At 46.3% G+C, this 26,984-nt stretch overlaps 2 protein-coding genes across 6 annotated transcripts in view; both read left to right on the top strand.

Annotated features, from left to right (window-relative positions):
- The window catches only part of LOC132908549 (E3 SUMO-protein ligase RanBP2-like), a 42,968-nt gene extending 35,671 nt beyond the window's left edge, over positions 1 to 7,297 (top strand). For both annotated transcript variants that reach the window (XM_060962621.1, XM_060962619.1), the window contains exon 11: positions 7,288 to 7,297. The gene's annotated coding sequence lies outside the window, so the exon portion shown is untranslated. The remainder of the gene's footprint in view (positions 1 to 7,287) is intronic.
- Positions 877 to 26,970, top strand: LOC132908551 (PDZ and LIM domain protein Zasp). 4 transcript variants are annotated; one of them, XM_060962623.1, is made up of 16 exons: positions 877 to 1,373; positions 11,211 to 11,362; positions 11,447 to 11,618; positions 11,704 to 11,840; positions 11,916 to 12,016; positions 12,961 to 13,183; positions 14,600 to 14,785; positions 14,876 to 14,975; positions 15,252 to 15,398; positions 15,993 to 16,046; positions 16,848 to 16,971; positions 19,568 to 23,351; positions 24,006 to 24,192; positions 24,279 to 24,399; positions 24,489 to 24,604; positions 24,714 to 26,970. In XM_060962623.1, exons 1-16 carry the CDS (start codon positions 1,269 to 1,271, stop codon positions 24,789 to 24,791), a joined length of 5,787 nt encoding a protein of 1,928 aa, XP_060818606.1. In that variant the 5' UTR covers positions 877 to 1,268; the 3' UTR covers positions 24,792 to 26,970. The 4 variants fall into 4 exon arrangements, with proteins under 4 accessions (XP_060818606.1, XP_060818607.1, XP_060818608.1 ...); XM_060962624.1 differs by having other exon boundaries at positions 904 to 1,373; positions 15,993 to 16,106; positions 23,201 to 23,351; XM_060962625.1 differs by having other exon boundaries at positions 905 to 1,373; positions 23,201 to 23,351.
- Positions 26,971 to 26,984: the final 14 nt, after the last annotated feature.

The following is a 26,984-nucleotide window of genomic DNA, read 5'->3' as shown; positions in this document are numbered from 1 at the left end:
CGAGACGGTAGTGTGATCGCAGTGCAGGCTAATCGGTCGATCGCGTTGTTCGAAGTACAATCGAGAATAAATTATCGCAGAGAGAAGTGCATGGGCGGACAGTGTGGCGAGCAAGGTGCTTCTCTTCATGGTCGAAGCATTGGGAGCAATGACAGAAGATGGAGCGGTAGGAATCGGCGCTGCGGGGGAAAGAAAGGTACAATGGAGGAAAAAAGAAGAAACGAAACGTCGGGAATGCCATCCTGATACCACCACCACAACCACGTATCCTTCTTTATCCTTGTCTGCTTTTCGTCTCTTCTCTTTTACTTCCTTCCCCGGTACCCCTCCCTTTCGCATTTCGGTTCTAGCTCATTCATTCTTATCTTTCCTTCCTTTCTCCATTTTCTTTCTTTACGACGCTTCCTCCTCGTTCGCGAAAGAGGTCATTTCCGTACCTTCTTCCACTCCGCTGGCTACCCTATCAACCCCTGTTTCCGGCTCCGCAAACCGCTGTTCCTCTCTTCTGCTCGTTGTCGTTCTTCGTCGCGACCATCTCTGTTCTTGTAAATCCATCGTCTCGGACGACCTAGCAAAATCCCCAAATTATCGTTTCTTTCGCGTTTGCCCAAGATCGTCTCTTGTCGCGTCGTATTTTTCCAGGCATCCGCCGTTCACCGATTTTAATCGAAAATCATCGTTTCCCATGGCCGCGTCATCGTCTCCCGCATCATCGCTGCCCTTTGTATCTAATGGCCGCGATACACAGTCGAAACAGATATATGTATCTCGTTGGTAGTTTCTTTCCTTCGCGCGTGGAAACGTGGAGCTTCCTCTTTGTCGCACCTTCCATTCACTCCCTCCCCGAATAATTCTGGATCGCGGTCTCGTTCCTACCCGCGTGTTAGGTCTCTATCCCTATCCCCGCCCCTGGCCAGAACCGCGGCAAAGCCGAATCGGATGGAAGGAAGGCAGCCAGGCAGGCCCCGCTGCCCGACTGACCGTCCTCGACGTCTGCTGTACCGTACCTTTACTCCGGTCTGCGCGTTCTTCAGGAACGTACGTGCCGTTCTCCCAACCGCGCGATTTCGCCTCGCAAAGGCAGCCGTCAACCGTGACCGGTGCAACGTGCATATTCTGCCTTTAGTTTCGAATTCAGTCGTAACAGATAGAAAATCGGTCTCGCTGACGTACCGACGATCCAGCCAACTCGTTTCTTACTTCTTCGCGTTGTTCGTCGCTCATAGAGGATTCAGTTTTTATCAACCGCTTAAAGAAAAGACAGTGATATGGCCCAGCTGATCAACGTCAAACTCTCCAGATTCGACGGATCCCCCTGGGGTTTTCGTCTTCAGGGAGGCAAGGATTTTGGTACACCGCTCGTCGTACAAAAGGTGAGCTTTTTTTTCTTATCTTAACCGACATATTCTTTAACGCGTTCGCCTTGTTTACTAATTGTTTCGAAATTTCCAACGTGAATACATCGCAACGGATCTTTCCAAGTTCCAATAGAACGTTAGATAGATAGGAACGCGTTCAATTTCGAACAATCGTGTTTTACGCATCGACATTCCGGTCTTTCAGCGCCTGATGCGACTCTCGTGGCTTTCTTCCGGCTATCTATCGATCTTCCCGTTTCAACGAGCGTGAAAAATCGTCAGTTTTTTTTATTAGGATTATCAGATAGCTCGGATAAAGCGACTGGAAATCGTTCAAACTTATTGCGCCAACGAATTGTCATTATCGACGTACGACGATAAAGACTTCGTCTTCAACCGATTATTACTATAGGTGTGTTACAAACATTACGCAATTTACAAACACTCTGAGATAATTCTTGCGTAGTAAAAATCGGCTATCGTAAAAAACTCGCGTGGACGATAAAATTCAATGAAATTCTATTCAACGAGTGGCTACGCCGATCGCTGTGACGTTTAGCGGCCATGACGAAATCTCGAAAATAACAGGAGTCCGAGCTATTTAATTCTTCGAACGTATTCAACGATCACGAGAAATGTCTTTTTTCGCCATAATGGACTGTAAGTCGGGATTACGTAATAGCCTAACAAACGCCAAATTATTTCACGCGCATCGGTAGAAATCGCTGCCAACTACGTGCGAAACGCGCGGACCGTCGTCGCCACCGTGTTTTGGCGACTAAGCGTACTGTAACACGAGAAGCTTTTGGCTACTATCGCCGTGACTTTCCAGCGAATTTTCAACTTTCTTCGTTTACTTCCATGTCGATCTTATTCGATGACTCTAACGACGAAATATCATGCCGGATGTTACGTGGATCGCCGCTGTAAATTTTCCAGCATCTCGCTGTACGTACACGCGTTCGTGTTTATTATCGTTGAGCAAGAGAATATGTATTTTAAGAGCGACCTGTAACGTACGCGATAAATCATCGATCAGGAAATATTTCAACTGCCCACCTGTTAACGAAGAGGTGACATATAACTTGAAACACGTTGCGTCTTAAGGGCTTTTGCTTTTCGCCAAACGATCGCGAAACGCAAGTGGATTCTGTTCGAACGTTCAACAGTTTTATCTTACGATCGACATTTCGAACTTGGCCTTCTTAGCAGCACGTGCTCCGTTTATTTTATGAGGCCGCAAATACGACGTCCGGCCGCCCTCGAGTTTCTCGGAAAGGAGAGAAATACGAGTTTACCGGTGTCAAACGCTCCCACCCGAAGGAATTACAAATTAATCGCGAGTAATTGCTTTAACGAAGTTTGCCATTTCATCGCGGTAACCATTAGCGGGATTTATAGATCGTGCTCTCGGGTTAATCCGACGTCTCCCCGGTTCTTCGACATCGTCGATCTCGGAACGTACGCCTCGCCCGCCGCTTTGTGACAACGACGATCGTCGCCTGTATTTACCAAACCAACCGGTCACTTAGTGGGCCTTAGCGTACGAATCTATTTAAAGGTTATTAGCTGAGTTCATCGGGTAAACATATTCGTAGACTTCTGAAGATGTTTGGCATACCATTGCCTTCTTACGCGTTCGCGCGTTTAAAGAATCGACGAAACAAAATATTTTGAAACCTGTGTGAAATAACGGTGACCGAATATCTACATGGAGGAATAATGGAGGAAGGAACGTTTTTAAAAATCGATGCATCGAAGGCGTTCAAAAAGAGAGAAAAAGAGGAGGGAAAAGGAGAGAGGGAGAGAGAGAGAGGTAGCGTCGCGTCGCTGGTAATCCGAGGCAAATTATTTGGGCGTTCTATTTCTAGAAGGTGCCTTTGCGAAACGCGCAAGCCGGGTCGAGCCCCGCTCGCGAAGACAACGACGAAGACGAAGGCAACGACGACGACGATGTCGTCGACGGCTTCGTGCTTCCTGGACCGCGTTGGTCACCGCGAAAATAAATTTTTCGTCGGAGGGAGCGATCTTGCGTCGATCGATAAAAATACCAATCGTCGACGTAGCACGTGCGTCTGCTGCTTGTTCGCTCGAGAAAAAGGGTAGACTAAACGACAAAAGTGTCGGCCGCGATTCACGCGAGACAGAAATGCTCTTATCGACGAACCGCGACTACGTGAAACTCGAAACGTGCTCGTACGCGTGTAATCTTTTCACTCTGACGAACGATACAGGCGTACACGTTTCGTCCGTGAATTGACGAGCGAACTCTGATGTTTCGAAATAAAGAAATCCTTTCGTAGATTTTGGTTAAATAACCGCGAGATTCGGCAACAACCATTAATTAAACAACGTACGTAACGTTACAAACATAGACGGACAGAGGTTTCGGTCTCGTAATCTGCGACCAACAGCTGCGTGTATTTGCGCGCGAGTTTCCGCGATTCCGCGGCGACGCGGTCGGTGCAACGTGGGCGCGTTGTTATGCGATATTTCGTTGGCGACCGATGCGTACGAGTCGCATTATCGTACCGAGGAAGGACTCGACATAAATTTCTCGTGTCATTAGCCGATTATAGTGTCACGTCCATAACGCGTTTTATTAACGTTCTTTCTCTTACCGTATCGTTGTAACGACTTTTAATTACAAATCGAGATAACGAGTACAAAGAACATACGCGCATCGTTCAGGGGATAGTTGATATAACTTTTTATCGTTCACTCGGTGGTGAATCGCTTCGGTGGGAATTAGATTCGATTCGTTCTAGCGTTGTATCGTTTGTAAACTGCGGTCGAACGCGTCGTCGCGTCGGCTTCACAAGGCTAGAAACTCGAACGAAAGGAAAAGATACCTTCGACCAGGATAATCGTGTGATCGTTTTTAAGGAACGGTTCGACGATAATTGTCCGTGTCTGTAATAATACGTTCGCGCAGCGATAGAATCGATAACTTAACTACTATGGTCGTTAAACGCGCGGCTACGACATATTATTTTTCCAGTGGTTTCGTATGTTCAAGGCAAAGAGTACGACGATAATATTGCGCAACGATTGGCGTTAACAGGTAGCCCAGGCACGGACAAAAATATCTCGCATATTGCCTATCCGAGGCAGGCACTTCCTTCCGATAAAGGTTAACACACGAATGTGGCAATAGCTGGGCTTTTGCCAGCCGCGTGGGAAGAAAGCGATTTACAGAATTCGCCGCTGAAAAATGAAGCACCGTGGCATCGCGAAACGAACACGAAGCAAATTATGCATCGTCCCGACTAAACATAGAAGCAAATCTTCGTAAATACATTTGGCAAGAACCGCTTGGTGAACGGGCTCTAGTAGAGAACGAGAAAAAGAAACGAAGAAATGGGAATGGAGGGAAAAATGGAGTGAAAGAAAAAGAGCGACCGGTTGGGGGTGGTGAGGGGTGCAGGGGAGGAAAGGCGAACGGCACGGTATCGAGAACAGCGATATTTTTGCTGTTCGATTTTCGTCATTATCGAAAATAAGCCGTCGCGTCGAGTCACCGTTCGTGAATTCTGTTTATGTCTACGAGGCCCGGCTTCGTGCTTAACTCCGTGTTGCACACGGTAAAGAGAACGTAATCGTTGCGCGGCAAAAGTTGTACGGCCGATTTGTTTACGAGCGATGGGAGAAACAGCGGGGTGGAAACCGCGAATTCGAAGCTGGCGCAGGATGTCGCCAGCTGCCTCGCACCGGCTGCAACCTCGTAATTCCGACGAGCGATAGAAAAAGACACGCAAGAGTTTCCGGCTTTCCACGAAGCCCGCATTCGACGGGATTTGTTCCTCGAAGCTGGGATCAAACCCGAGAAAATAGATCGCTGTACGATCTAACACGCGTAGGGAGAGATGGAGGAAGAGAGCGGACGGTTGTAGCAAGATTTGCGAGTATCAGGATCGTAATAAAATGATTTAACGTCTTTCAGAACGAAAACCGTGCTCGAGACTGATATCTGCTTGATAAATCATCGTCTGTACGCAACGGTTCAACGACGAAGAGCGAACATCGAAGAACTCTGGCATCGTCGTAGCTCTCGTCTAAAGCTTGGCAACCGCTGACTACCTGGCAACAATTGCATCCAACGTTGTTTACCGACCTGCTCGTTATCAGCTCGAATAAACTATTCGATTATCTTCGTTGCTGACCGGCTATCGTACTCGATAGTATCCCAACTATTTTCCTGATTACGTAATTCGTGAAAGCACGTTGACCAAAGTTCTTGCTTTCGTGGACGCGCGAAGGTAGAGCGAAATTATCGCTGAAAAATAAATGCTTTAAACTTGGCACAATTGCCGAGAAGATTCAGGGGTCGTGCTCCTCTCGTAAGATGTCAAGAACTCGTAGATAATATATCTTGGGTTTTAAAGGGTACATCGATCGGCCGATTATCCGAGTCCTCTTTATCCTTCTACAAACATCCGAGAAGATTGACATTTTTTAAAGACGAGGTCGCCGTCGTGAAGGAAAATCCGTGCAAGTTCGTGGGAGTTTTGGCCCGGATTTTCTGGAGATACAGATTCTCAGAGATGTAGAAATCCGTTGCACACGGTACGAAAATACATTTGGCCCATGGACGGGAAGCGTCGGCGAAGTTGTCGATATGACAATCGATGTGACATACGGTATTTTCGCAATTCGAACCACCGCACCGTCCTTTCGTACGCATCGGAAAACGATCTTCGGACAAATTTATATCGGCGCGTTTAAAATACGTACGGCTTTTTAATCGTCGGATCGCCCACTCGCCGAGCAACCAGACTTGCTCGCTATACGTTATTCCTTTTACGCGTAAATGCAAATGCAGCCAAGGACACGGGCGCGTAATCGTTAAGTTTGCGATAAAAATACTCGAAACTACTCATCTGCGAATTCTTTTACTGGCTTGCGAACGTTTCTCTTTCTTTTTTAACGTTCTTCGAGACGGCATTGGTTAAAAAAAAAAAATTATACGTCCTTTTGTAGAACGATCGTTGTTGGTATTGAAATCTCGTTGGTCGACGAGTCACGTAACGGAAGGACGTTCGCGGAAGCCCGAAGATGCGACACGAAATTTTTTTTCCAATCGAAGCTTCTCTTTCCGGTGGTCGATCGTTGGTCCGCCGGTGCAAAGAGAATTGCTGCGGAGGCCGAAAGGAAGCCCGGCCCGTGGATATTAATAGAGACCGAGGCCCGGTGGCGGACGCCACAGACGAGCTTACACCCGTGGATATAAAAATATCGCTTTTATTTCTTACTGCGCACCCCTCCTCCCAATTCCTCGACTTTTTTACCGTTTTCACGACGCCATGGCGTTCTTTTATCTCGTACGATTTTATTGGCACGACGAGTCGCGTGTGCCCTCCTCTCGTCTCGCCACCGTCTTTTCCCCTGATTTCTATCGTCTCGTTTTCACTGGCGCGTTTCTTTTCACGCTTCCTGTATTCTGGAAATTACCTATCGTTACGCGCAACGTTGTATGTACGATCGTTAATTAGCCAGAGTTCTAGAGGAAGGCGCGTAATTGGGATATCGTTCGAAACGATCGTCGAAGCCTTTCTTAGAAACGACACGTGAAAGAAACAGGAACTCGTCGGATATCGTGTTATATAGGATTTTTTCCCCTGTATTGTCCGCGAGACAAATGAGGAAAGCCAGACAAGGCAGAGTGAAATTGTATCTCGATGACGAAGTCGAAGATTTAGGAACGCCATCGTAAATGCCGATTCGATTTCGGGAATGAAGAGACACAGTGGGAGGCAGTTGTGGGAAATTTGCCAAAAGTCAGACCAGAAATCAGTCTTCTGCCGTATGTTTGTCTCTTCTAGAGTAGCACCTCTTGAATTCGTGGGTAATACGACACCCTCGCCGTCGTGATCGCATCGCTATTACGACATCATCGAACTTGAGACTCGCGAAACGTTTTCCACAGTAGCTGGTAGAACTGTGATCCGTGCGAGAAAAATGCCTGTTGCATCGAGAAACATGGCACGTTGCGAGCGTCTATTTCCGCGTTTGAAAATAGCACGTCATATCGCTACTGTATGTCATTGGAGTTCCAAATGCGAACGTCGAATGGAAAACGTAGACGTTGCCGCGATAAACCTAATCGACTACACGCGCTCCTCCATCGCTTTCTTTATCAACCGACGAAGAAGCGAGGTGAGCTCATTGCGAGTGCTCGCTTCGCGTCATCGACGAGAAAGACTGGCGCATCTTGCGTTCGATTCTTCGAGTCGTCGGACTCTATGCCGACGATTCTCTCGAGCAGCATCTAACAAGGATCCTTTGTGGCTGACGTTGACGCTCTTCCGGCTCGAGTGTGTCATCGAGCCTAATCACCAGTACCTCCGAGAATCGAATCCACTTTCACGCATACATTGCACTCCGTTTCCTGGTTGCTTTATCCAAACGCATAATCACTTACTCACCGTTCCGAGAACGCGTCTACGTTTCGTCCCTGTCGTTGCAACGTTCGTCGCCATCGCCTCGTCGTCGTTACAGCAAATACGAAGAAGGCGATGAAACGAAGGAAAAGCGCGAGCGTTTTCGCTTGGCAGATCAAAATGTATCGACGCATTTCGACACAGTCGAGCGTTTTGCATTACGAAAAATCGTAGAACCTCGGTCTCTAGAGGCATGGACGTCATCGATATTCAGCCTTCCGTAGAAGGAGGTTTACGACTCGGCTACACGCGAACGATACACTCGTCTAGACTCGTTTGCTTGGATACGTACGTACGTACGTACGTACGTAAGTAAGTACGTACGTATGTATGTTGTTACATCTTGCGCGCGAATAGCATCGTGCAGTTTGTTCGAAAAGATAAGGCCAGATCGAACGTAGGCCGATAATTTCGGCCTGACGTCACTATCTATTTCTTCTGCTTTACCTTAGGACAACAGAGGCTACCGTTGACTTTGCCTCTTCCCGCGACCGCAAACCATTCCGACCTATGTATGCAGGAATATATAATTAGAGTGGCGCGAGTATTCGCGAATGTGGCAGATAAGTTTATCGGTCTATGCGTCACGACTATGTGGACGAAGTCGCGAGAAACGGGATGATACGATAATCGAAGACGTTGAACGAACGCGATGGCTTCCGAGCGTTTCCAAGTTCCCGCGTAAAGATTCTCGAATACAAAGAATATCTTTGAAATTGCATTTTACATGGACGAACGCTGAGAGTGGCGTTTCACCGGTAATTCTAATAGAATTGCGACCTCTCTCTCTCTCTCTCTCTCTCTCTTTTCGTCGTATTTTTACGCGCTGTTCCATTAGCAGAACGATTAGTACTGTTATTCGATCGCGATGAAATTCATAACGGCACGACGTTAAAATAGCGAAACAAGAAGGAGACGAAGACGCGAAAGTATCGGTGACTTATTTCCATCGAGCGCGTTCCCTTTCATTTGGTCCGATTAAAACCGGTGTCACTGACCGAGGCCCGTTCCCTGTCCACGTTTTTCGAGAGTATTGCACGTATGAACGAGCCTTAAGTCCTCAAAGTGAGAGAAAGAAAAAAGAAGAGAAATGCATTCCAGCATGGAAGGTAGGATGGATCCGTCTCTGATAACCCGCCCATTGGAATGCGTACCTCGTACACCTTGGCGTATTCTCGCTCTCGGTTCCACTGCATTCAAGTGCATCTACTTGCATCGTCACACATATTTTCGGGATATATTTTTAGATACGTCGTTATTAATAATACGTTCGGTAGCTCCGTAGCTACTAAAGTCACGGATGTTCGTCACAAATACGCGCCCCACGTACTTCGTAACGAGAGTACGCTTTCGTTCAAGATCACGATACGACGTGTATTAACAGTTTAGCGAGTTTCACTTTCTATCCCGAAGGAAAATAAACCTAGTAGCGTTGATTCGGTTCTACGAAATACGTGTCGACGCTCGATGTAGAGTGAAGCTCGCGTCATTTTCCATTGAACAGGCCTGCCGACCAGTTAATTACGAAATTAGTATACTCCATTACGAGGCGGTCAGGCCAGCAGAGGCAAAGTATACTTTATCCAAAATTGTCAGACGCTATTATTACCCAAAGCATGCGCTCCGGCTCGAGTTGGTGTACGCTCGGAACACGTATGTCCGCGCGTACTCGTTCATTCATCGCGGTTCACGCGGTGGCAGGAGCGTTCGTAGAATGAATACACGGCCTGGGCTCCGATATGTCATACGTATAAGACTATGCTGCATCTTGATGCATTCTAACTGTTGGTTCGGCCTGCCGCTCGTACGTATACGTACAAATAAGAGGCGTATGTGTTCGGGGCCTATTTTTAAACCGGTCCGAGACTATTTTTAGAGGCAGGCTTTCACGGTGCCCACCGAGCTTAACCCTGACTTACGTCCACGTCCTACGTTTTCGTGGACCTAGGGACGAAGAAGAACGCCGCGAGTTCCTTGACCATTAGCCGCGTCTGGCGAATCGGTATCGTTTTTACTGTGGAATCTTCTCGCCAGTGTTCACGGAACGCGAAACACCGAAGATACCCCACCCTCGTTCGAACAGCCACGCTGTTGATAATAACGTGCACGGCAAACGTATCCAACTATTACGGCAACAACGATGACGCAACTTCGCATTCCTATTTCTGGAGGCAGACGTGCAAATCGAACAACTCACCCTCTGCCCTGATTTCGTCTTCGTGACGCGAGCTTAAGTACGAAGCCCACACGGCTGATCGTTAAAAACCTCTTGCTCGAGAGCTTACGTGTGTGCCTAAGAATCGGGCCCGTACTCTCTTCGACCATTGGAAAAATTATTCGTAGCTCGACAGACTGGAAATAAAAGGAACGTGGCGTGGAAAAAGCATCGTTCTCCGGTGTACGAGATCCGTTAATAAAAATAACGTTAATAAATCAACGAACGTACGGGTTACTATTTATAGAAAGAACTAGGGCCTGGATCGGTCTGATGCGCGTCTATTAATTATATTCGATTCCGCCAGAACATCGGAGGAAGAAAGGAGGGACGAGAACCGACTCTTTAACCGTAGGAGGCTCTTAATGAGCTTTTCGTTTCCTTTTTCTTCCTCTCGAAAGTATCGATTACTCTTAATCGCTGGCCGAAAAGAGATCAAGCGTCTCGTTCAATGGGCAAAAGCAACGAGGCAAAGCGGATCGCGTATCCTGCGCGCATACTGGTTACCAAATATATTAATAGCGTAATTAACTCGCAGCAAAATCACGGTTAGAAGAGTGTGCGAGGTGTTACGCGATAAATTATGATGATTTAAAGCGACTCATTGATCACGCAAGGTAATTCATTTCCTTAATCGCCGGGCGTCTGTTGAACTTGACTGAGGCGAAGAAAGATAAAACTGCGCGATGCATAAATAACGACGATTGGCAGTGTCGCGATTGGACCGTTCGAACCTCTAGAAAGAATTCTTTACGAAGCGTACTTGGCGATTTCTTCGAGAACGTACGGGCAGATCCGCGAGCGTGAAAGGACGATAATCAAGCATTTAAGCTTCGTGTACGATTAATGAACAGCAAGAAATAAACAGCAGGAGGGTTTTAGATCGAGCAAAAAACGTATTCTTAGACTTCAATAAGGCTCCCCCTGGTTTATCTTCGACGTTCCTGCTCGTGTTCTCAGCGAAACCTTCTTTTTTCGAACGTCCTCGCGTGAATGGATGCACAGTATCCGACATTCGAGGTGTAACGCTTGCACTTAAATATAGCGGCTCGAGTCTTCTGAATCTCTCCTCCGCGGAAGAAGGAGAGTCTGCGTATCCCAGGAAAATGGGCGCGTATCGACGACGGATTCGTCCGAATTACCATTTTTAGAGAAAAACACGATATTCGTTTGTTGAGTAAACATGGTGTATTGCAGGTTAATACCGGATCGCCGGCGGAAGCGGCTGGTTTGAAGGCCGGCGATGCAGTTATCAGGGTCAATAACACGGAGATGTACAATCTGAGGCACAAGGACGCGCAGGATGTTATCGTGAGAGCTGGGAACAACTTCGAGTTGACCATACAGAGGTAGCAAGAGACGCGACTGCGACTCGAACATTTTCCGAGCGATCGGTTATTACCGTACGTTTATCTCGTTACTGTCGTTCGCAGAGGCGGTAGTACCTGGAAACCGCACGTGTCTCCGATAAGTTCGGCCCTGCCATCGCCATCGCCCACCGCAGGGCTTGGCAATATCGCTCCAGTTACGAAGACATCCTTGGCAGCCAAGAAACAAGATGGATCGCACATCGGAAGCGGTCACAACTTCAGTCCAAAGCCATTCGTTAGTGTCAATCGGTTAAAGAAGCGGAGAATTTTGGGACTCAACGCCAAAAACGATCTAACGAACGTTTATTCGCGTGTTGCAGCTGAATGGAACGGGAGACGGTTCGATCAAATCTATAGTTAACAAACAGTACAACAGCCCAGTGGGTATATATAGCGAGGAGACTATCGCGGAAACTCTTTCCGCGCAAGCGGAAGTCCTAGCCGGTGGTGTGCTTGGGTAAGATCTTCTACGATAGAACGTAACCATTACAGGAATAGTTTTGTTTACGGTAACAGAGCCGATTGTTTGCAGGGTGAACTTTAAGAAGAACGAGAAAAACTACAACGCGGAGAACAGCGAGGTATTCAAGATGGTTCAGGAAGCGGACAAAGAACCAAAGACGCCGGAACCCGGTTAGTAGTTAATCGCGTTTAGAAATTCGAATAGCAAAGAAACATCGATGCCTCTTAGATTCGTGGAATTCTGTCGAATTATCGAGAACGAATTCGAGTTTACTTCTGTCTTGTTATTAATAGTTGAACGTCTTATGAAAAACCAAGCTAAGAAAAATCTCTGGAGAGTCGTTAAGCAAGTAAGTTAACGGTAGTGGAGCGCGAAACGTGGAACAAACGTTTCTTAAAAGGAGCGTAACGCGCGATAAAGAGTCTCTCTCCAGTGATTTTTCGACTGGATCAGCTGGCTCCAGTTAGTCTGGTGCATGCCGGTACGATAACTTCTTTGCGAAATAGCGGAGCCAACTGCGCAGAGCGGCGTGATTACGCCGTCTTCGCCGGCCCTGGCAGGACTGAGGCCAGTCTCGGCGCCTGAAACCAAGCAGCAGCAACCGTCGACGCCGCAATCAAGCCTTCCACCTGGACAGAACATTTGTGCCGAATGCGAGAGGCTCATCGTGTAAGTTCGCGCCGAGGCGCATCGTCCCCTCGGTCGTTACTTTATTTCTTTCAGACCGGAGACATCGAGAACGAGAAAGGAAATAGGACCGTGACGATTCGAATAGTTGCAGCGACCACGAAACCATTTCCTTTCGACGCACGAAAGAAGAGAGCGGCGCGATTACGTTCCGATTTCTAACGTCGAATCGGACTTTCTGAACGAGAATTCTCCACCGTCTTAAATCGTAATCTTTTACCATCAGAATCTTCGTTCTCGTTATATAAAAAAGAGAGATCGTATCAGAAGGATCCGATACGATTTAGAAATTCGTTCACGTGCAGGATAAGAGATGACAGAGAATGTTCCCACGGAGAACAATTCGCTCGTTAGTTGTTCGCGGCTATTAGACAAATTTCTCGTATTGGTCGAGTCACAGTACGGTTTCTCTACTTCCATGTCGTAGTACCTCCGAGAACAGAGTTTTACTCGTCGGTGAGCCATGCCGTTGGCGGAAGGGCCACGTCGCCGAGATCACCCACGCCTCTATTTCATGCCCTGCACGGTATACCGGCCGTCAATTACAATGAAAGTCCGTCGTCGAAACGTCAAGTGCAACGACAGGAGTCTTCTTCTTCCTCCCCGGCGTCATCGGTTGTTCGTTGTAGCAACTGCGACCGAGTTCTCGTGTAACTACATATTTACGTGAAAAGCCTCTCTTCCCTTGCACGGTCGAAATGGGCCGGTGAATTTTAGCTTCTCGACGATATGTCGCTTCTATTAAGTGTCTCGCCCGTAGAAAAAAAAAAAAAAAAACAACAAAAAAGTAATGTCACGTATGTGGGTGTGGGTGGGAACGAGCTCGCGATTCCGTGATATTTTGTACGATCATTCGTCCAAGTATTTTTGTAGCAGGACTTTTTGCTTCTTTCTTTCTTTTTTTGTGTCTCGTTGCGAATCGTGACTCTCGTTCCTAACGTGACGTTCTTGGCCGGACAAAGAGTACGCAAAAATTATGGCCGCCTTGATTTTGCTCGATTGTCGTACGCTAGTATCATCCCGAAACGCTTTTCGACTAAGTAAAACGAGGATGTGCGTTTTCCGCGTTCGTCCATCGTAAATCGATGATCCGATATATCGATGTTTGTAAACGTGCACGTTTTGTCGCTATGTTTTTTGAATGGAAGCACAGAATCTGTCTCTCTTTTTCTCTTTCTCTCTCTCTTACTCTATCTATCTATCTTACTCTTTCTCTGTCGCCTCTATCGTCGTCAGTGTCGCTCCTTGGAAAAAGGATGTATCTTTTTATTCGCGATTCTCGTTACTCGGCGGAAAAGTGTGGAAATCATTGGCAATTGTGAGAGCTTCTCGCTTAATTTTCATGGGAATTGATTAGCAAGATTTACCTATGTCTGATCATTCTTCGTCCTCCATCGCACATTTCTTCGACTTATCATTAGCATTCTATGCGTTATCCGTCGAATTGTTCTGGTTACGTAGTCACCAGGATGGTATAAACTATGCTTTCGATGTTGTGACTTTTCTTTTTTGTTTTTGAACGTGTTTTTTCCTTTTTTGTATAAATGTTGTGTTTTTTGTACGTATTTTCAGTATTTTTTGTCAACACATCTTTTTTGTAAACCTTTCACGCCCTTTTTAAGAAATCGAACATCTTCTAAACGTTCCGTGAATAATTCTCCCCGCGCTTTACGAACCTTTCTCGTTGCGTCGTTGAATACGCATACATATTTTTAAGTATTTCGTACAATTTTTTCATCCAGTCAAGCACACGTTGTTTTCTTCAAAAAATATGTAAACGATACGTAGCGTACTAAGGATTAACTAAGACTCATTTCACTTAACACGGCATCGCAACCACGAACAGACGTTAGTTTTTAAAAAAAACACCACGATACAACGTGATAACCCCTGTGTTCTCGGCCTCCCTCGTCGAGGTAGCGAATTCTACCCCCCTTTTTTTTCCCCTTTAAATATTTCGATGAAAAACTCGTGGCACATCCGACAACAATGCACTTTGCACCTATTAAAACTGATCAAACGGATAAAGATATATCGTCACCTTAATCGGACATTCTTTTCCGCAGGGGTGTGTTCGTGAGGATCAAGGATAAAAATCTTCACGTAGAGTGTTTCAAATGCTCCACTTGTGGCACTTCCCTGAAGAACGTCGGTTATTACAATATCAACAACAAACTGTACTGCGACATTCACGCGAAACTAGTCGCCAGGCAAAATGCACCTGCTGGCATGGTTCCAATTACCATACCACCGTAAGTATTATATGATAACGACACGAAACCTATAGAACGACGATCGAAATATGCGTAGAATTTGAATAAAGTGCCAATTAAATGTCACAGAGGCGGAAAGGCTCCTGCGAGCACGATTTCCGCTGCACTCGCCAATGCACCGTTGTCTCCACCTCTGAGTAATCACGCATCATCGCCTCAACCATTCTCCGTAAGTATTTTTCGCGTAATCGCGTCCTCGTGTCCACGTTTTTCCTTTGTCATACGTGCCTCTTATATAGTTTCGAAATATCGCATCCAGTTTTGCTTCTCGCGCTCGCCAATGACACCGAGTTAATCGTTTGTTCGCTTAGATCTTGCCTTGGATATCTCGGGGCATCGTTCTTTCCAATCGACTTGATTTTATCGAATTTCAAAGAATCTAAGAAGAAAACAATTTTAAGACTTAACACGTGTGGTGTTTGCTTGGCGCTAATCGCTTTTCCAGGCTTGCAACCGTACGAGTCCCGATTACGGATTCCCGAATTCTCAGCTATCGTCCCCGAATAGGAACGGCTGCATCAGCAACGACAACTGCCACTGGGAATCGAAAACGTTTACGAGCACGATCACCATTCAGACCGGTTGTACAGAGGTTAGGCAATACCGGTGATTTTTATCCGACAGTAAGACCGTCGTTGAATCTCCGACATTTTCCCGAGATGTTACCCAAACGTTCTCCGACGCGAACGACGATTCATCGAGTCTCGATCGGCATCGTCGATCGCGGTTTCGTCGTCGACGAATTCTATGATACTTGAACATCCGAAAGATCTTGTCTCTGAGTTAAATTCGAAAGTAAACAGTCGTTCGAAAGACGCGGCGAACGAAGCCAAGAGGGAATACGGATCGATATAAAAACGAGATCGAGCGAAATAGAAAGAAGAAAACAAAGTCAAAGTTCGGTGAGGAAAGAGATATGAATCACTCGGATGATATTCGTCGTTGTGATATTCGACCTGATCGTCCTTCCGATGCGCTGCTGTATACTTGCCGATAGTAAACGCAAGAATAGGTTTTGTCAGTGGAAAATGTGAATTATTCGCGTCGGCGACGATTATTTCGAAGCTGTGACTAATTAGCCTGGCGCGACTACGAGTGTGCGTGTTGCCTCGACTCTGCCACGAATCTCTCCCCTTTTTAATTGCCACTTCCACGTGACATCGTTCTGTCGTTTTATGTATTACAGCCCACCCGCCTTGGCACTTCGCCCGTCAATCCACCCAGTTTCCGATCAGTGCAGGTAATATCCCAACGCGACTCGTCTCAAACGTCTCACACTCGAAACCTTACGCTCGGTAAGGTACGTCCTTAGCGATCCGATGAAAATCACGCTGACCGCGGTGCCGCTGCTTTGAATACCAGATATGTTCTCCAGAGAAGTACGTCGCAAAGTTTAAACGCAAAGAAAAAGAAAAACGAAGGTCGACGAAATCCTTTGCTGTGTGATTCGAGCATGGAGAATATATCGCGAACGTTGTGCTTGAATTCGTAATTTTCCGTTCAGTTCGTGATTTAGTGCGCGAAAGGGTAACGTCGTTGACACCATGGTTTCTCTCAAAGTTGTCGCTTTTTTCAGAGAACGATGCCAGCGTGTGGAGAAAATTTCACTACGATAGCGATGCTGCGCGATTGCTGAGATAAGACCGTGTATATTCTGTTCTTTTTTTCTTTTTCCTTTTTTTTTTTTCTCTTTTGTGTGTCGATGCAACGTGATGTCAAGGCAGCGGCGAATATAATTGTTATCAGTGTTCGTCGTTCGTTTCTCACGCTAATCGAAATTCTCGACTCGTTACGTAGACGCTAGTTTATTAAACGATATTTAGCAATATGCATCGCATTTGTCATGTTGTTTGCCACGACGCCTCACTAATCTCACATCTAACGAAATTCTACGTGTACCTTCATTGTGATTCGTTGAAATGCAAAACATCGTTGTTAATTGTTCTGATCACACAACCATATCGTTAATCGTATCGTTGTACCATCATCGTGCTTTGATCGAACAAGAACGATAAATAATCGAGTATCTTCTATCATGCAGGCTCCAGCATCGAACAATTTAATTGGTCCTAAACCCTTTGGAGGATCGAGTACTATATCATCACCACCGCTAGCGAATACAGGAAATAGCACTCTACCACGACCTCAGAGTCAGACTGTGACCGGTAAGTTTCTTTCTTCGTAATACATCGCGGTTAGACTCGCTAAAGAATGACGAGGGAATAAAGAGTGACTACGAGAATCGTCGAGATCGCCGTTTAAACGTACGTGAAATCGTTCTTCCATCTTACGACTTGTCATTACATAATCGACGATCGCGTTATGTAACTACGTTCGTCGTTACGAACGAAAAGAGATCTATAAAAAGGATAAGACGAAAGAGATAAAAGTCGAGCTCCTTTTCCGTAGAAGCATGATTTTAGAAGTACCTCTGCTTTTCGCCTCGACTGTTACGTGCATGAAATTCCGCGTCGCGACGCGAGCATTCTAGCGATAATTACGACAGGCACGCCAAAGCCATGTCAACCCGGAACGCTAGCAGGAAACAAAAGCGGAAATTGCGGTCGTATAAATTACCGATGACAAGCTCGACTTTCTCGTTTGGTATCTGGAGGAACGATCTCTGGTCGATCGGTGTAATCCTAATGGCGGGACCCGCCTATTATCCTTGGCCTCACTTTGTCTTCGATTGTTGCAAATAGGTCTCTTCTCGGTACTACCAAAGCCAAAAAATGTGCCCTTCAGAGGTACGACGATTAGATCCAAATCCTCTGACCGAGTTTCTAGCTTTGGCTAATATGCCCCATTTGGCTTGTGTCCCTCGCATTATCTTTTTTTTTCTGTCTGTCTGTCTCTCTATCTCTCTATCTCTCTATCTATCTATCTATCTATCTATCTATCTATCTATCTATCTATCTATCTATCTATCTATCTATCTATCTATCTATCTATCTATCTATCTGTTTCTATTCGCAACTCCGTTCATTGAAACGCGTTCACGACGATCGACGGATCATTCGAACTATTTGCCGTCACGTTTCTGTCGTTTGCAAGCTCTCTGTCGAACTTTGCTTTCATCCGCTCGTCGTTTTCACGACGTCGACGACGATTTCTGAGGGCTGCGACATTTCATTCTACATCACGAGACATTCTCGACAATCGCCGTCGTCAGGTTGACACGTTTATTCGAACGTCGATCGAGATCATGGTGGGTCCTATGGAGCAACGACGATGCAGGCTGATCAGAAAGAAAACTGGGACGACTGAATTCGAGACCTAAATAGCGTATAAATGAGTCAAGCCTGTTTCGATAGAAAGATCTTACGTAACGATGAAGAGACTTCGATAGAGACGACTATGTGTTATTTTTCGCGATGGTATCTCCTCTGTATAAATACTTTTTATTTTTTTCTTATACTACTCGCACGTGCGATATTCATAGCGAATGATTTTATACGCATATACGAGCGAAAAGAATGGCTTAGAAATCGGAAATCGAATTGCTACTTCGATTAAAAGTCATACTCCGTTCATGCTCCTCCAGACATAATTTTTTCTTTTCTTATCTTTTTTCAGCCGGTCCATCTTTCAACCCGAAACCCAGACCTTTCTCCCTCACATTCGCATGAGTCGGTAGCTCTCAGCTACGCCGTCGTCGTCTTCGTGCTGACAGCCGAATCGAACGATCCAATTCTATGCAAATAACTATTTACATTCGATGTTCGCGATTCTTCTTTAATCTCGAATACAGCGATTCGAAACGGAATTAGAATTTGTTCAACGTCCATCAATTGTTCGGTTCTCTGTTATATCGATCGAATGAATCGGTGATTTCGAAATTAAAAAGATCGTGACTCGAGCCGTGTATTATTGTCGACGAATGATTTTCTCGTAAAGTGTTGAGAACTTACTGCAATTGCGAAATAAAGCGATAGTTAAGCCGAACAAGCGCTCTTCGCTCAATACATGTTGTTCCCTTTACCACTTCGTGTCACACGCATATATATTACGATACATGGACGTATACACACGTACACGCATCTTCAAGATCCTCCAAAGTACCGTTGATTAACTACATTTTTTCCTAGCTTCGCATCGACTCCTTCGAGGTGCACTCAAGGTCGAGATGCTAACCCACAGCGCTCGAAATTCGTGTTCCCTTTTTTTTGTACGATCGTCTAGAGATGCGATTGATCTTCGAATCTGTAGATCGTTCAATGACAGAGTGTTCGAGTGGCGAATGATTTTGGAGAAGTGCGTCTGCTCACTCGTAACGCTTAATTAACGCGTTGATCAATCGCTTTAATCACGAGCTTTGGTTTTTCATCGCTTGAACGCAGCCAGCCGATCACGAAAATGTCTAACTTCGTGATCCTGGCTATCGTTTATTATCTTTTTTCATTCTTAAGCTGCGCTTCTTTTTATTTAGCATCCTGGACGTGCCCGCGATCCAATAGCCCATTATCTTTTCAATTAAATGTTCGATGATCTACAACATGAACTTGCTTTACGATAAAAGGATCACGGGCACGTATCGGTCAATGTGCTTCTTACTCACAGCTGATTTCTTTGTTTTTCTTTCGTTCTTTCTAACACACCCCAAAACTCCCATCTACCGCCTGTGTTATCAAACGCGTGTGTCAAACGTTTTGTGTGCCTCGTGCAATCTGATCTCCGTATGCTCGCTTCCGACCGTGCACCCGGCAAAATTCCATCGATCTCCCTCCTTCGCAACGATCCCGTGAAACATCATGATCCCAGAAAGCTCGACGGAAACCCACGAAAAGTCCTACTATTACGAGATCGTCGAGGACACCAAAACCGAGTACCGTCCTAGCTCTGTAAAATCGAAAAGCCTGACCTGGCCGCCTCCAAAGCCGATCGAAGATACTACTTATCCCACTGCCAGTCCTTTGTACATCGATCCTAATCCTGCCCTCGATCGAAGAAGTAGACAAGCGGTAAAAGAAAAGAAAGCCTGCATCGAGGCCTGCGAGAGGGCGCTGACAAGGAAGGGAGGCGAAAGCACAGATAGGGAGGTGGACAGAGTCACGAAACAGTGCTATCGCTTTGAGGAAGAACCGATGGATCGAGTCAGTTGTCCAGGTCCAGCTTATAGAAAAGTGGAGCTGGTGGAGACCACCGGCAGACAGTCGAGAAGCGAGGTAACATCGAGACCCGGCTCGACCGACGGTGTCAGGAGATCTCTGACGCCTACCAGAATCGTTCAACCTATACCAAAACCATGGACAGCCACCGTTACGACAGGCAGCAATCTGTACGAACAGAGTTACAGCGGGGTACAGCCTCCTAAAGTGTGCAAGAAGTTCCATCAGAAGGAAATCTGTCAGGAGGAAAGGATATGCGAGAGGAATCAACCATTTCGGGAAGAGCATCGTTCGTACCGGGCGGAAATTTGTAGACGCGAACAGACCATCTGCGAGAAGCCGCCGCTGCCGACACAACACGTGGTAAAGCAAGAAGAAGCGAAGGAGGAGACGACCGAGATCGACAAGGAGGTGATAGACTTGAGACCGGCGGATGAGATCGAAGACGAAGGTGCCGTAGGAATCAAAGGGGAACACGACTTCATAACGGAGATGTCGGAAGAAGATATCGATGGAATGCACGTCAAGACGAAAAAGACTTTAGAGAAAACCGTCGAACCGTCACCGATGCGATCCAGTACTCCGATGGTGGAGGAACCTACAGAGGAGTCCAGAGAGGAAACAACGGAGGAAGAAATGGTGGAGAAAGAAGAAGAAACTTACACGAGAAGGACTACCACTCAGGTGGAAAGAGACGTCGAGGACGCTGAGGAAAAGACGGTGGTTGAGTCTGCCGAAGTGGTCACCTCTGCCGTGGATGTGCAGCAAATGGTAGAGAAAGCGAAACAGGAAGAGGAGGAGAGAAAGCGGGAGGAGGAGGAGGAGGAGAGACGTAAGCAGGAAGAGGAAGAAAGGAGGAGACGAGAGGAGGAGGAAGAAAGAAGAAGACGACGAGAGGAAGAGGAGCGAAAACGACAGGAGGAAGAGGAACGAAGCAGACACGTGACTTTCGAGGAAGGTGAGGAAGAAGTGGAAGAAGTTCGAGAACAACCTCTGGGAAGGACGGTGGTTCGCGAGGAAAGAGTGACGGAAGCCGACAGCGACACTCCCGGACGCAAGAAGCTCATCAAAGAGACTTACGAGGAGATCACGGAAGAAGTGTTGGTTCAAGAACGCGTTAGAAGAAGATGCATCGAAGATGAGCGCAAGAAGAGTTTAAGAGAACAGGTACAGGTCCACAAAAGTTTGAGGGATCAACAAGCACCGAGGGATCGACGCGTATGCTCCAAGTATCCTCCGGCTCAGGAAATCATGGAAACGAATAAAAAACGCGTTCAATTTATGAAGCAGACTGATACAGGCCCGAAACCGATACCTCATTCTGCCCTTCAGAATTCGACTCCTAAAGAGTGGAAGTCTGAAATGGTGAACGCTCTAACGACCGCGCCTGATCGACCATACACGCCTCTCAGTACGTCTTCCAGCAGCGTGAAGGAAGTGTACACGGAGGAAACTATATACTTGGACCATAGGTGTCGACCTAAACCGCCCAAAAAAGAACTTCGACCGATTTCTCCGTTTCAGGAAGCACTCACGATCGCTCCGGAACGACCGTATACGCCTCTTAGTCGCGAGATCGGACCCGAGGACCAGAAAATCGCCAGTCGTTCTCAGACACCCTCGCTTCACCCAGACGGAAGCGCTCATTGTCCTCCTGCTGATATCTTATACGGCGAGGGAAGAAGCAGCCGAACGGAACCTCCGCCTAAACCGTGCACTCCTCGACCTTTGCCTACTCCTCCGCCTGATTTTCGTCTGAGAGATACTTCCCCGTCTCCGGTGAGATCGCGACCTCAGACGCCTAGTAGCAAAGCTATAACCGCTTCTCTGAAGAAACCAGACACTATTCCGTCGTATCAAAGAAATTTAGTGGCCATGAGAAGAGGTGCGGTTGAAAGTCACACGTATGTACCGAGCAGAACTCCGACTCCGACTCCAGGAAGGTCTAAATCACCGGCTCAAGGACCTCCGGAACCTCCTCCTTGTTACGTGAAGGCTCACGCACCCAGAATCAGAGAAGATCCTCCACCTACGAAGCGAAGTTCGATACATTTCCCTACTAAAAAGAGCGTGTCTTATAAAGTAGACGAGGACACCGACGACGGGCATAGACACGCCGAGTACGCTGCTTCGAAGACCGTAGGCTTCGACGAAAAACGCACCGACGATCCAGGCAAAGAGCCCACGGACGCGGTTCATGCTCAGTATCAAGAGAAACGGTACATGACCAGCGAGGAAACGAGCGAGGAGAAGAAATCGGTGGTGAAACGATCGCTCGAAGTCACCGAAGATTTCGAGAGATGCGAGAAAAGAGTTCCAGCTCGGCCTTTGCCAGAGAGAACAGAACCACGAGAGAAACCACCTAAGGGCGTGTGTGCCATTAGCAGAACGAGTCCCTCCAAACCTTCGCTGCTCTGTCCCATGGTCTCGAAAACGGAAACGAGCTCCGCCGTTCAGCCAGTTTACAGCAGCTCGACGGAAGTGCGTCACGTTAGTTACGGAACTCCAGCATCGAAACCCTGTCCAGACACCGGTGTAACGGTATTACCTTGCAAAGCTCACTCCGATCAAGGTACCAAAGCAGGCGTGGTAGTGGTACCGTGCGAAGGACCGAATACCTCTTGCCAAAAATCAGGCGTATGCGTGGTACCAACTGCCGATCGCTCGGGAGTATGCGTTTCGCCTTGCTTTGGCATGAAAACCGGAACCTGTGGCCAACCGTCTGGCCGCTGCGGCCGAGAATCTGCCTGCGAGATCGATATTCCGAACTGTCCAGAGAGCGGAGTCTGCGTGTCACCGTGTCCCGATGGATCCGTTTGCGTGGCACCCTGCTCCAAACCTGGTCTACCTTCGTCGAGGGCGAAGCTTCCTTTCCCGCAGATCCCTCTACCCTACGAGGACGCTTCGAATGCCTGCTCTCAAAGTAAAAACTCCTTCCAGCCTATCCACAAGCCTCGCACTAATCTGAGTGGGCAGCTCGCACGACTGACTGCCAAAACTGGCCAGAACGTTCCCACCGTGCAATTGTACAAGCCCGAAGCTCAGAGCCAAAGCCAAAGGCAAAGCTGCAGCGAGACTAAGAGTTATAGCTGCAAAACCCAAAGCTATTGTTGTTCCACCGAAACCCGTTGCCAGTCAGGTGATCAATGTTCGATTAACAACCGTTGTCAAACCGGAAATCAATGTGGAACCCAAAATTACTGTCAGGACGGTATCCATTGTGAACCCTCTAGTAATACCCACAGTTTAGTAGACCCACCAAATTTGTCATCCCACCCGGATCTAGGTACCGGAGTCGGTGGTCTCGGTGGTGCCGGGTCGAAGAGCGGAACTTTCGCTGGTAGCAGCGCGCCAAAACGAGGAAGGGGCATCCTAAATCAAGCAACTGGACCGGGATCACGATTGCCCCTGTGCGCCTATTGCAACTCTTACGTCAGGTACTCCCCCTTTGTTGTTAGGTGTTCCGTTTGTTGTTTTTTTTTTTTCAGTGTTTGCCGCATCCCCCTTTTATATTTTCTGTTCTCCGTCATCGAACGACGACGGTTGAGTCGCTTTTCTAGCTCCTCGTGTTTTAAATATCGATCCATCGACATGCGCTTGGGAAGGGACTATCCGACTGATGATGTTTTTAAACACTTTGTTGGACAGAGTTTGGCTACACCTTCATTCTGTACAAATTTGATCCCATCTTCCTATTAGGAGATACCGTTAGATTAGAAAATCGGTGATGTTGCTTGTAAATACCAAAAGAACGTCTGCAGTGCGTTATAATTTACGAGTATTGTTTGACAAAACTTGTTTTGTTTGGTTGTCTAATAATAACTTTAATTCGTTATCCTGTTCTGACGTGATTAACAATGTTCACTTGTTTGCACGATGTTAACAGCTAACGAAGAAAATACTAATCACAAGTCAAATGGTCTCGTCGTAAAACCAGTGTGCTGTAAAAACGACAAAGAGTGCATAAGGTTCGTAAAATAGTTGTCTTATGGGCAATTGTTCTTTGCTGTGCTACGTCTTGCTTCTTTCGTATCAGAATACTAGCTTCCATCAGCGGCTTGGAAAAATGTGTAATCATCGCGATTATTTAGGGGACCGTTCATTACCGCTCTGGGACAAATTTGGTGCCCCGATCATTTCGTCTGCGTAAACAGCCAATGTCGTCGACCTCTTCAAGATATCGGCTTTGTAGAAGAAAAGGGGCAACTCTATTGCGAATACTGCTTCGAACGTTTCATCGCCCCATCTTGCAACAGATGCAACAACAAGATCAAAGGCGTAAGTTTTTCGCAAAAGCTATTTAAACCTGTATAACGTTACCATAGAAACTCGTCGATTTATCCGTATATCGTTTACGATTTTAGGATTGTCTAAACGCAATTGGAAAGCATTTCCACCCTGAATGCTTCAAATGTTCCTATTGTGGCAAGCTGTTTGGCAACAGTCAGTTCTTCCTCGAAGAAGGATTGCCCTACTGCGAAGCTGGTTGGTTAAACGTTCTTAATCCGATTTATAGAGCCAGCTTGAAAGCAAACACGTTAAAAAATTGAATGTTCTTTTACGTTATTGCACAGATTGGAACGAATTGTTCACGACGAAATGTTTCGCGTGTGGATTCCCAGTCGAAGCTGGAGATCGCTGGGTGGAGGCCCTGAACAATAATTACCATAGCCAGTGTTTCAACTGCACGGTACGCAATTAGTGCGAGAATGCTTCTCGAAATAAACCGATCGATCTCTAGCGGAGAAAGTTAAAGAAACGTATTTTAATCGTTAACGGGGTGTGTCTGTATGTTGCAGATGTGTAAGAAGAATCTCGAGGGCCAAAGTTTCTACGCGAAAGGCGGTCGTCCGTTCTGCAAAAATCACGCACGTTAAAACCTGATTCTTTCGTTCTAACGCACGAGGAAAAAAAAGGGGGGTGGGCGTGGAAACGAAGAAGGAAGGGGGCGGGGGCGTTGGAAAAACAAATAGGAGAAACGGAAAATATTACGAAGAAAACGCGTATCTTAGCTTTACGAGCACGAATTCTTTCTGCACAAATTATAATTTACCGTGATTACTTCTTGTTCTTGTTGTATGTTTTCGATCGACGACAACTAACCCAACGAATTGACGTTGACAAGACCGTCAAATAACCGTAGGACGATTTGCGAATATATTTATTTACGAACGAATCTAATTGTATCGATTAATTACAATTTCCTTGATATTCGAGTATCTTCCGCTGCTTAGAGAAGCAGGACACCTCGAAGTCGGCAAAGTCGATCGAAAATTAGAAACAGTGTCCTTCGTACTTCGAGGATCGCAGTCCCAGAACGATCACGTTTCTCGAATTGCCGTGATCGGCCGCGCTCGTGCTCGCTTACGATAAATACTATTTACATGCGCCCATGTAACTATCTAAGTAATTATACCGGCAATTACATATTCAGCTACGTTCGGCCAAAATGACAATTATCGCGTCGACGATTATCCATACCGTAAAGTCGTATCCTCGCGGCAAATGGTCGCGACTCGATATCGAACCGACTTTATAGGCTGTTTGGTAATTAATTCCAGCGGGGAAAGGGGGAAAATGTTCGTCAGAAGCGAAATACAGTCACGTAATTCGTGCTTCCGATTTCGCAGATTAGAGACTCGCTTGAACGAAAGTACAGAAGAAGAACTTCCTAAGAGGTCATTGCGTCGGCAAAGTTCCTCGAGTTTCGCTGCCTCGACATTCCACGACTAATTGGTGGATCAAGCAGCCGTAAGATATCGATGAGACGCGAACTCCTTGTGCCTTGCGGTTTCGCTTGCGACGAGTAATCGCGTTTCCGTGGCGGACAGGTCTCGAATACCTCGTAAAATCGTTGCCGCAGAAAATTCTGCAACGATACAATAAACGCGCCGACTTGGTCTCCTGCTCGAATCACGCAAAGGTCATCCAAGCAATTAGTATTACTGGCATTATCACATATTTCGCATTACCAAGGTGTATCCAACACGAAAATGTCGGCTTAATCCTTTGAAGATTCGACGAGGATTAGCTGTTGATGGAAATTGCGACAAGCAACCCACTTGCGATCTAATTGCCAATGATTCAAAGTATGCGGAAGATAAAAGCTGCGATACATTTGTCCTTGATTTCTGAAATTTTCCAACTTCGACAAATTTCTCGCGATTATTCGACTGTCTAAGCTGATTAATTCTTAATGTCAAATTCTAAATTCAAAATTTAGCAATATACGAATAACTGACTGGTGATTGTGCATCGTGAGACACAACGAATATCTATCGCGTACGTGTGGATTACCGATCAACGATAAAGACACTTGTTAAAACCTGCATACATGCGAATTTCACCGTAAATCATCCAGCGGAACTATGCCAGTCTGAAATCAGGCGATCGAGAACGAGCGAAATAACAGGCTCGATTTCTTCCAGTCGTTTAGTCGGCCAATCGTTTCACCAAGAAGGTAGTTTTAATTTCGACGATTAAACGTTCGGAAAGCTTGCGTAAAATCGAACAAACGATCAGACACGAGGAATATACGCTTCTCGTTCTACTTGAATAGATTTTAGGTGTCTAAGTTTCAGGATATGCGAGAAAATTAAAATACGAAGAAAAGATTGACTTCGAGAATCGAGAAATTCTCACTTGATAGCAATTGCCATGTAATTTTAGAAAAGGTTACCGATTTCTGTGCCATTATTACAGGCTCGTGTCGTATAGTAGCTACGATAAGATACACTAGGTAGCGAAGCTCGCAAATCGGAGGGAAATGTTTAAGCGTACATTGTATAATTTAGTGAGTAAGAACACGCGGTGTTCGCGCAATACGTCGCGTAAACGTCCAAGAAAAAGATCGATTCGATCGAAAGAATGTCCCTTCGATCCTGAAAACCAATCCCGACGTTCGATTTTCGATCGTGATAGACCGATGCAATATCATAACGGGCGCAATTTACGATTAGTATTAATATTAATCAGATCGACTACTAGCTGAATATCGCACGAGCTTCTGTATCCGTGTTACGTGTTGCTTACAATAAACTAAAAAATTCATGTAAATCATTGCCCAGGTG

This window comes from Bombus pascuorum, chromosome 7 (genome assembly GCF_905332965.1).
Source record: "Bombus pascuorum chromosome 7, iyBomPasc1.1, whole genome shotgun sequence".
NCBI classification, from domain to species: Eukaryota; Metazoa; Arthropoda; class Insecta; order Hymenoptera; family Apidae; genus Bombus; species Bombus pascuorum.
The sequence above is the reverse complement of the archived record's forward strand: the minus strand, read 5'-3'. Positions and strand labels throughout refer to the sequence as shown.

Coding starts and splice junctions, on each gene's coding strand:
- LOC132908551 (XM_060962623.1), top strand. CDS start 1,269: ATGGCCCAGCTGATCAACGTCAAACTCTCCAGATTCGACGGATCCCCC. Junction 23,352..24,005: donor TATTGCAACTCTTACGTCAG/GTACTCCCCCTT, acceptor GCGATTATTTAG/GGGACCGTTCATTACCGCTC. Junction 24,400..24,488: donor ATTGCCCTACTGCGAAGCTG/GTTGGTTAAACG, acceptor GTTATTGCACAG/ATTGGAACGAATTGTTCACG.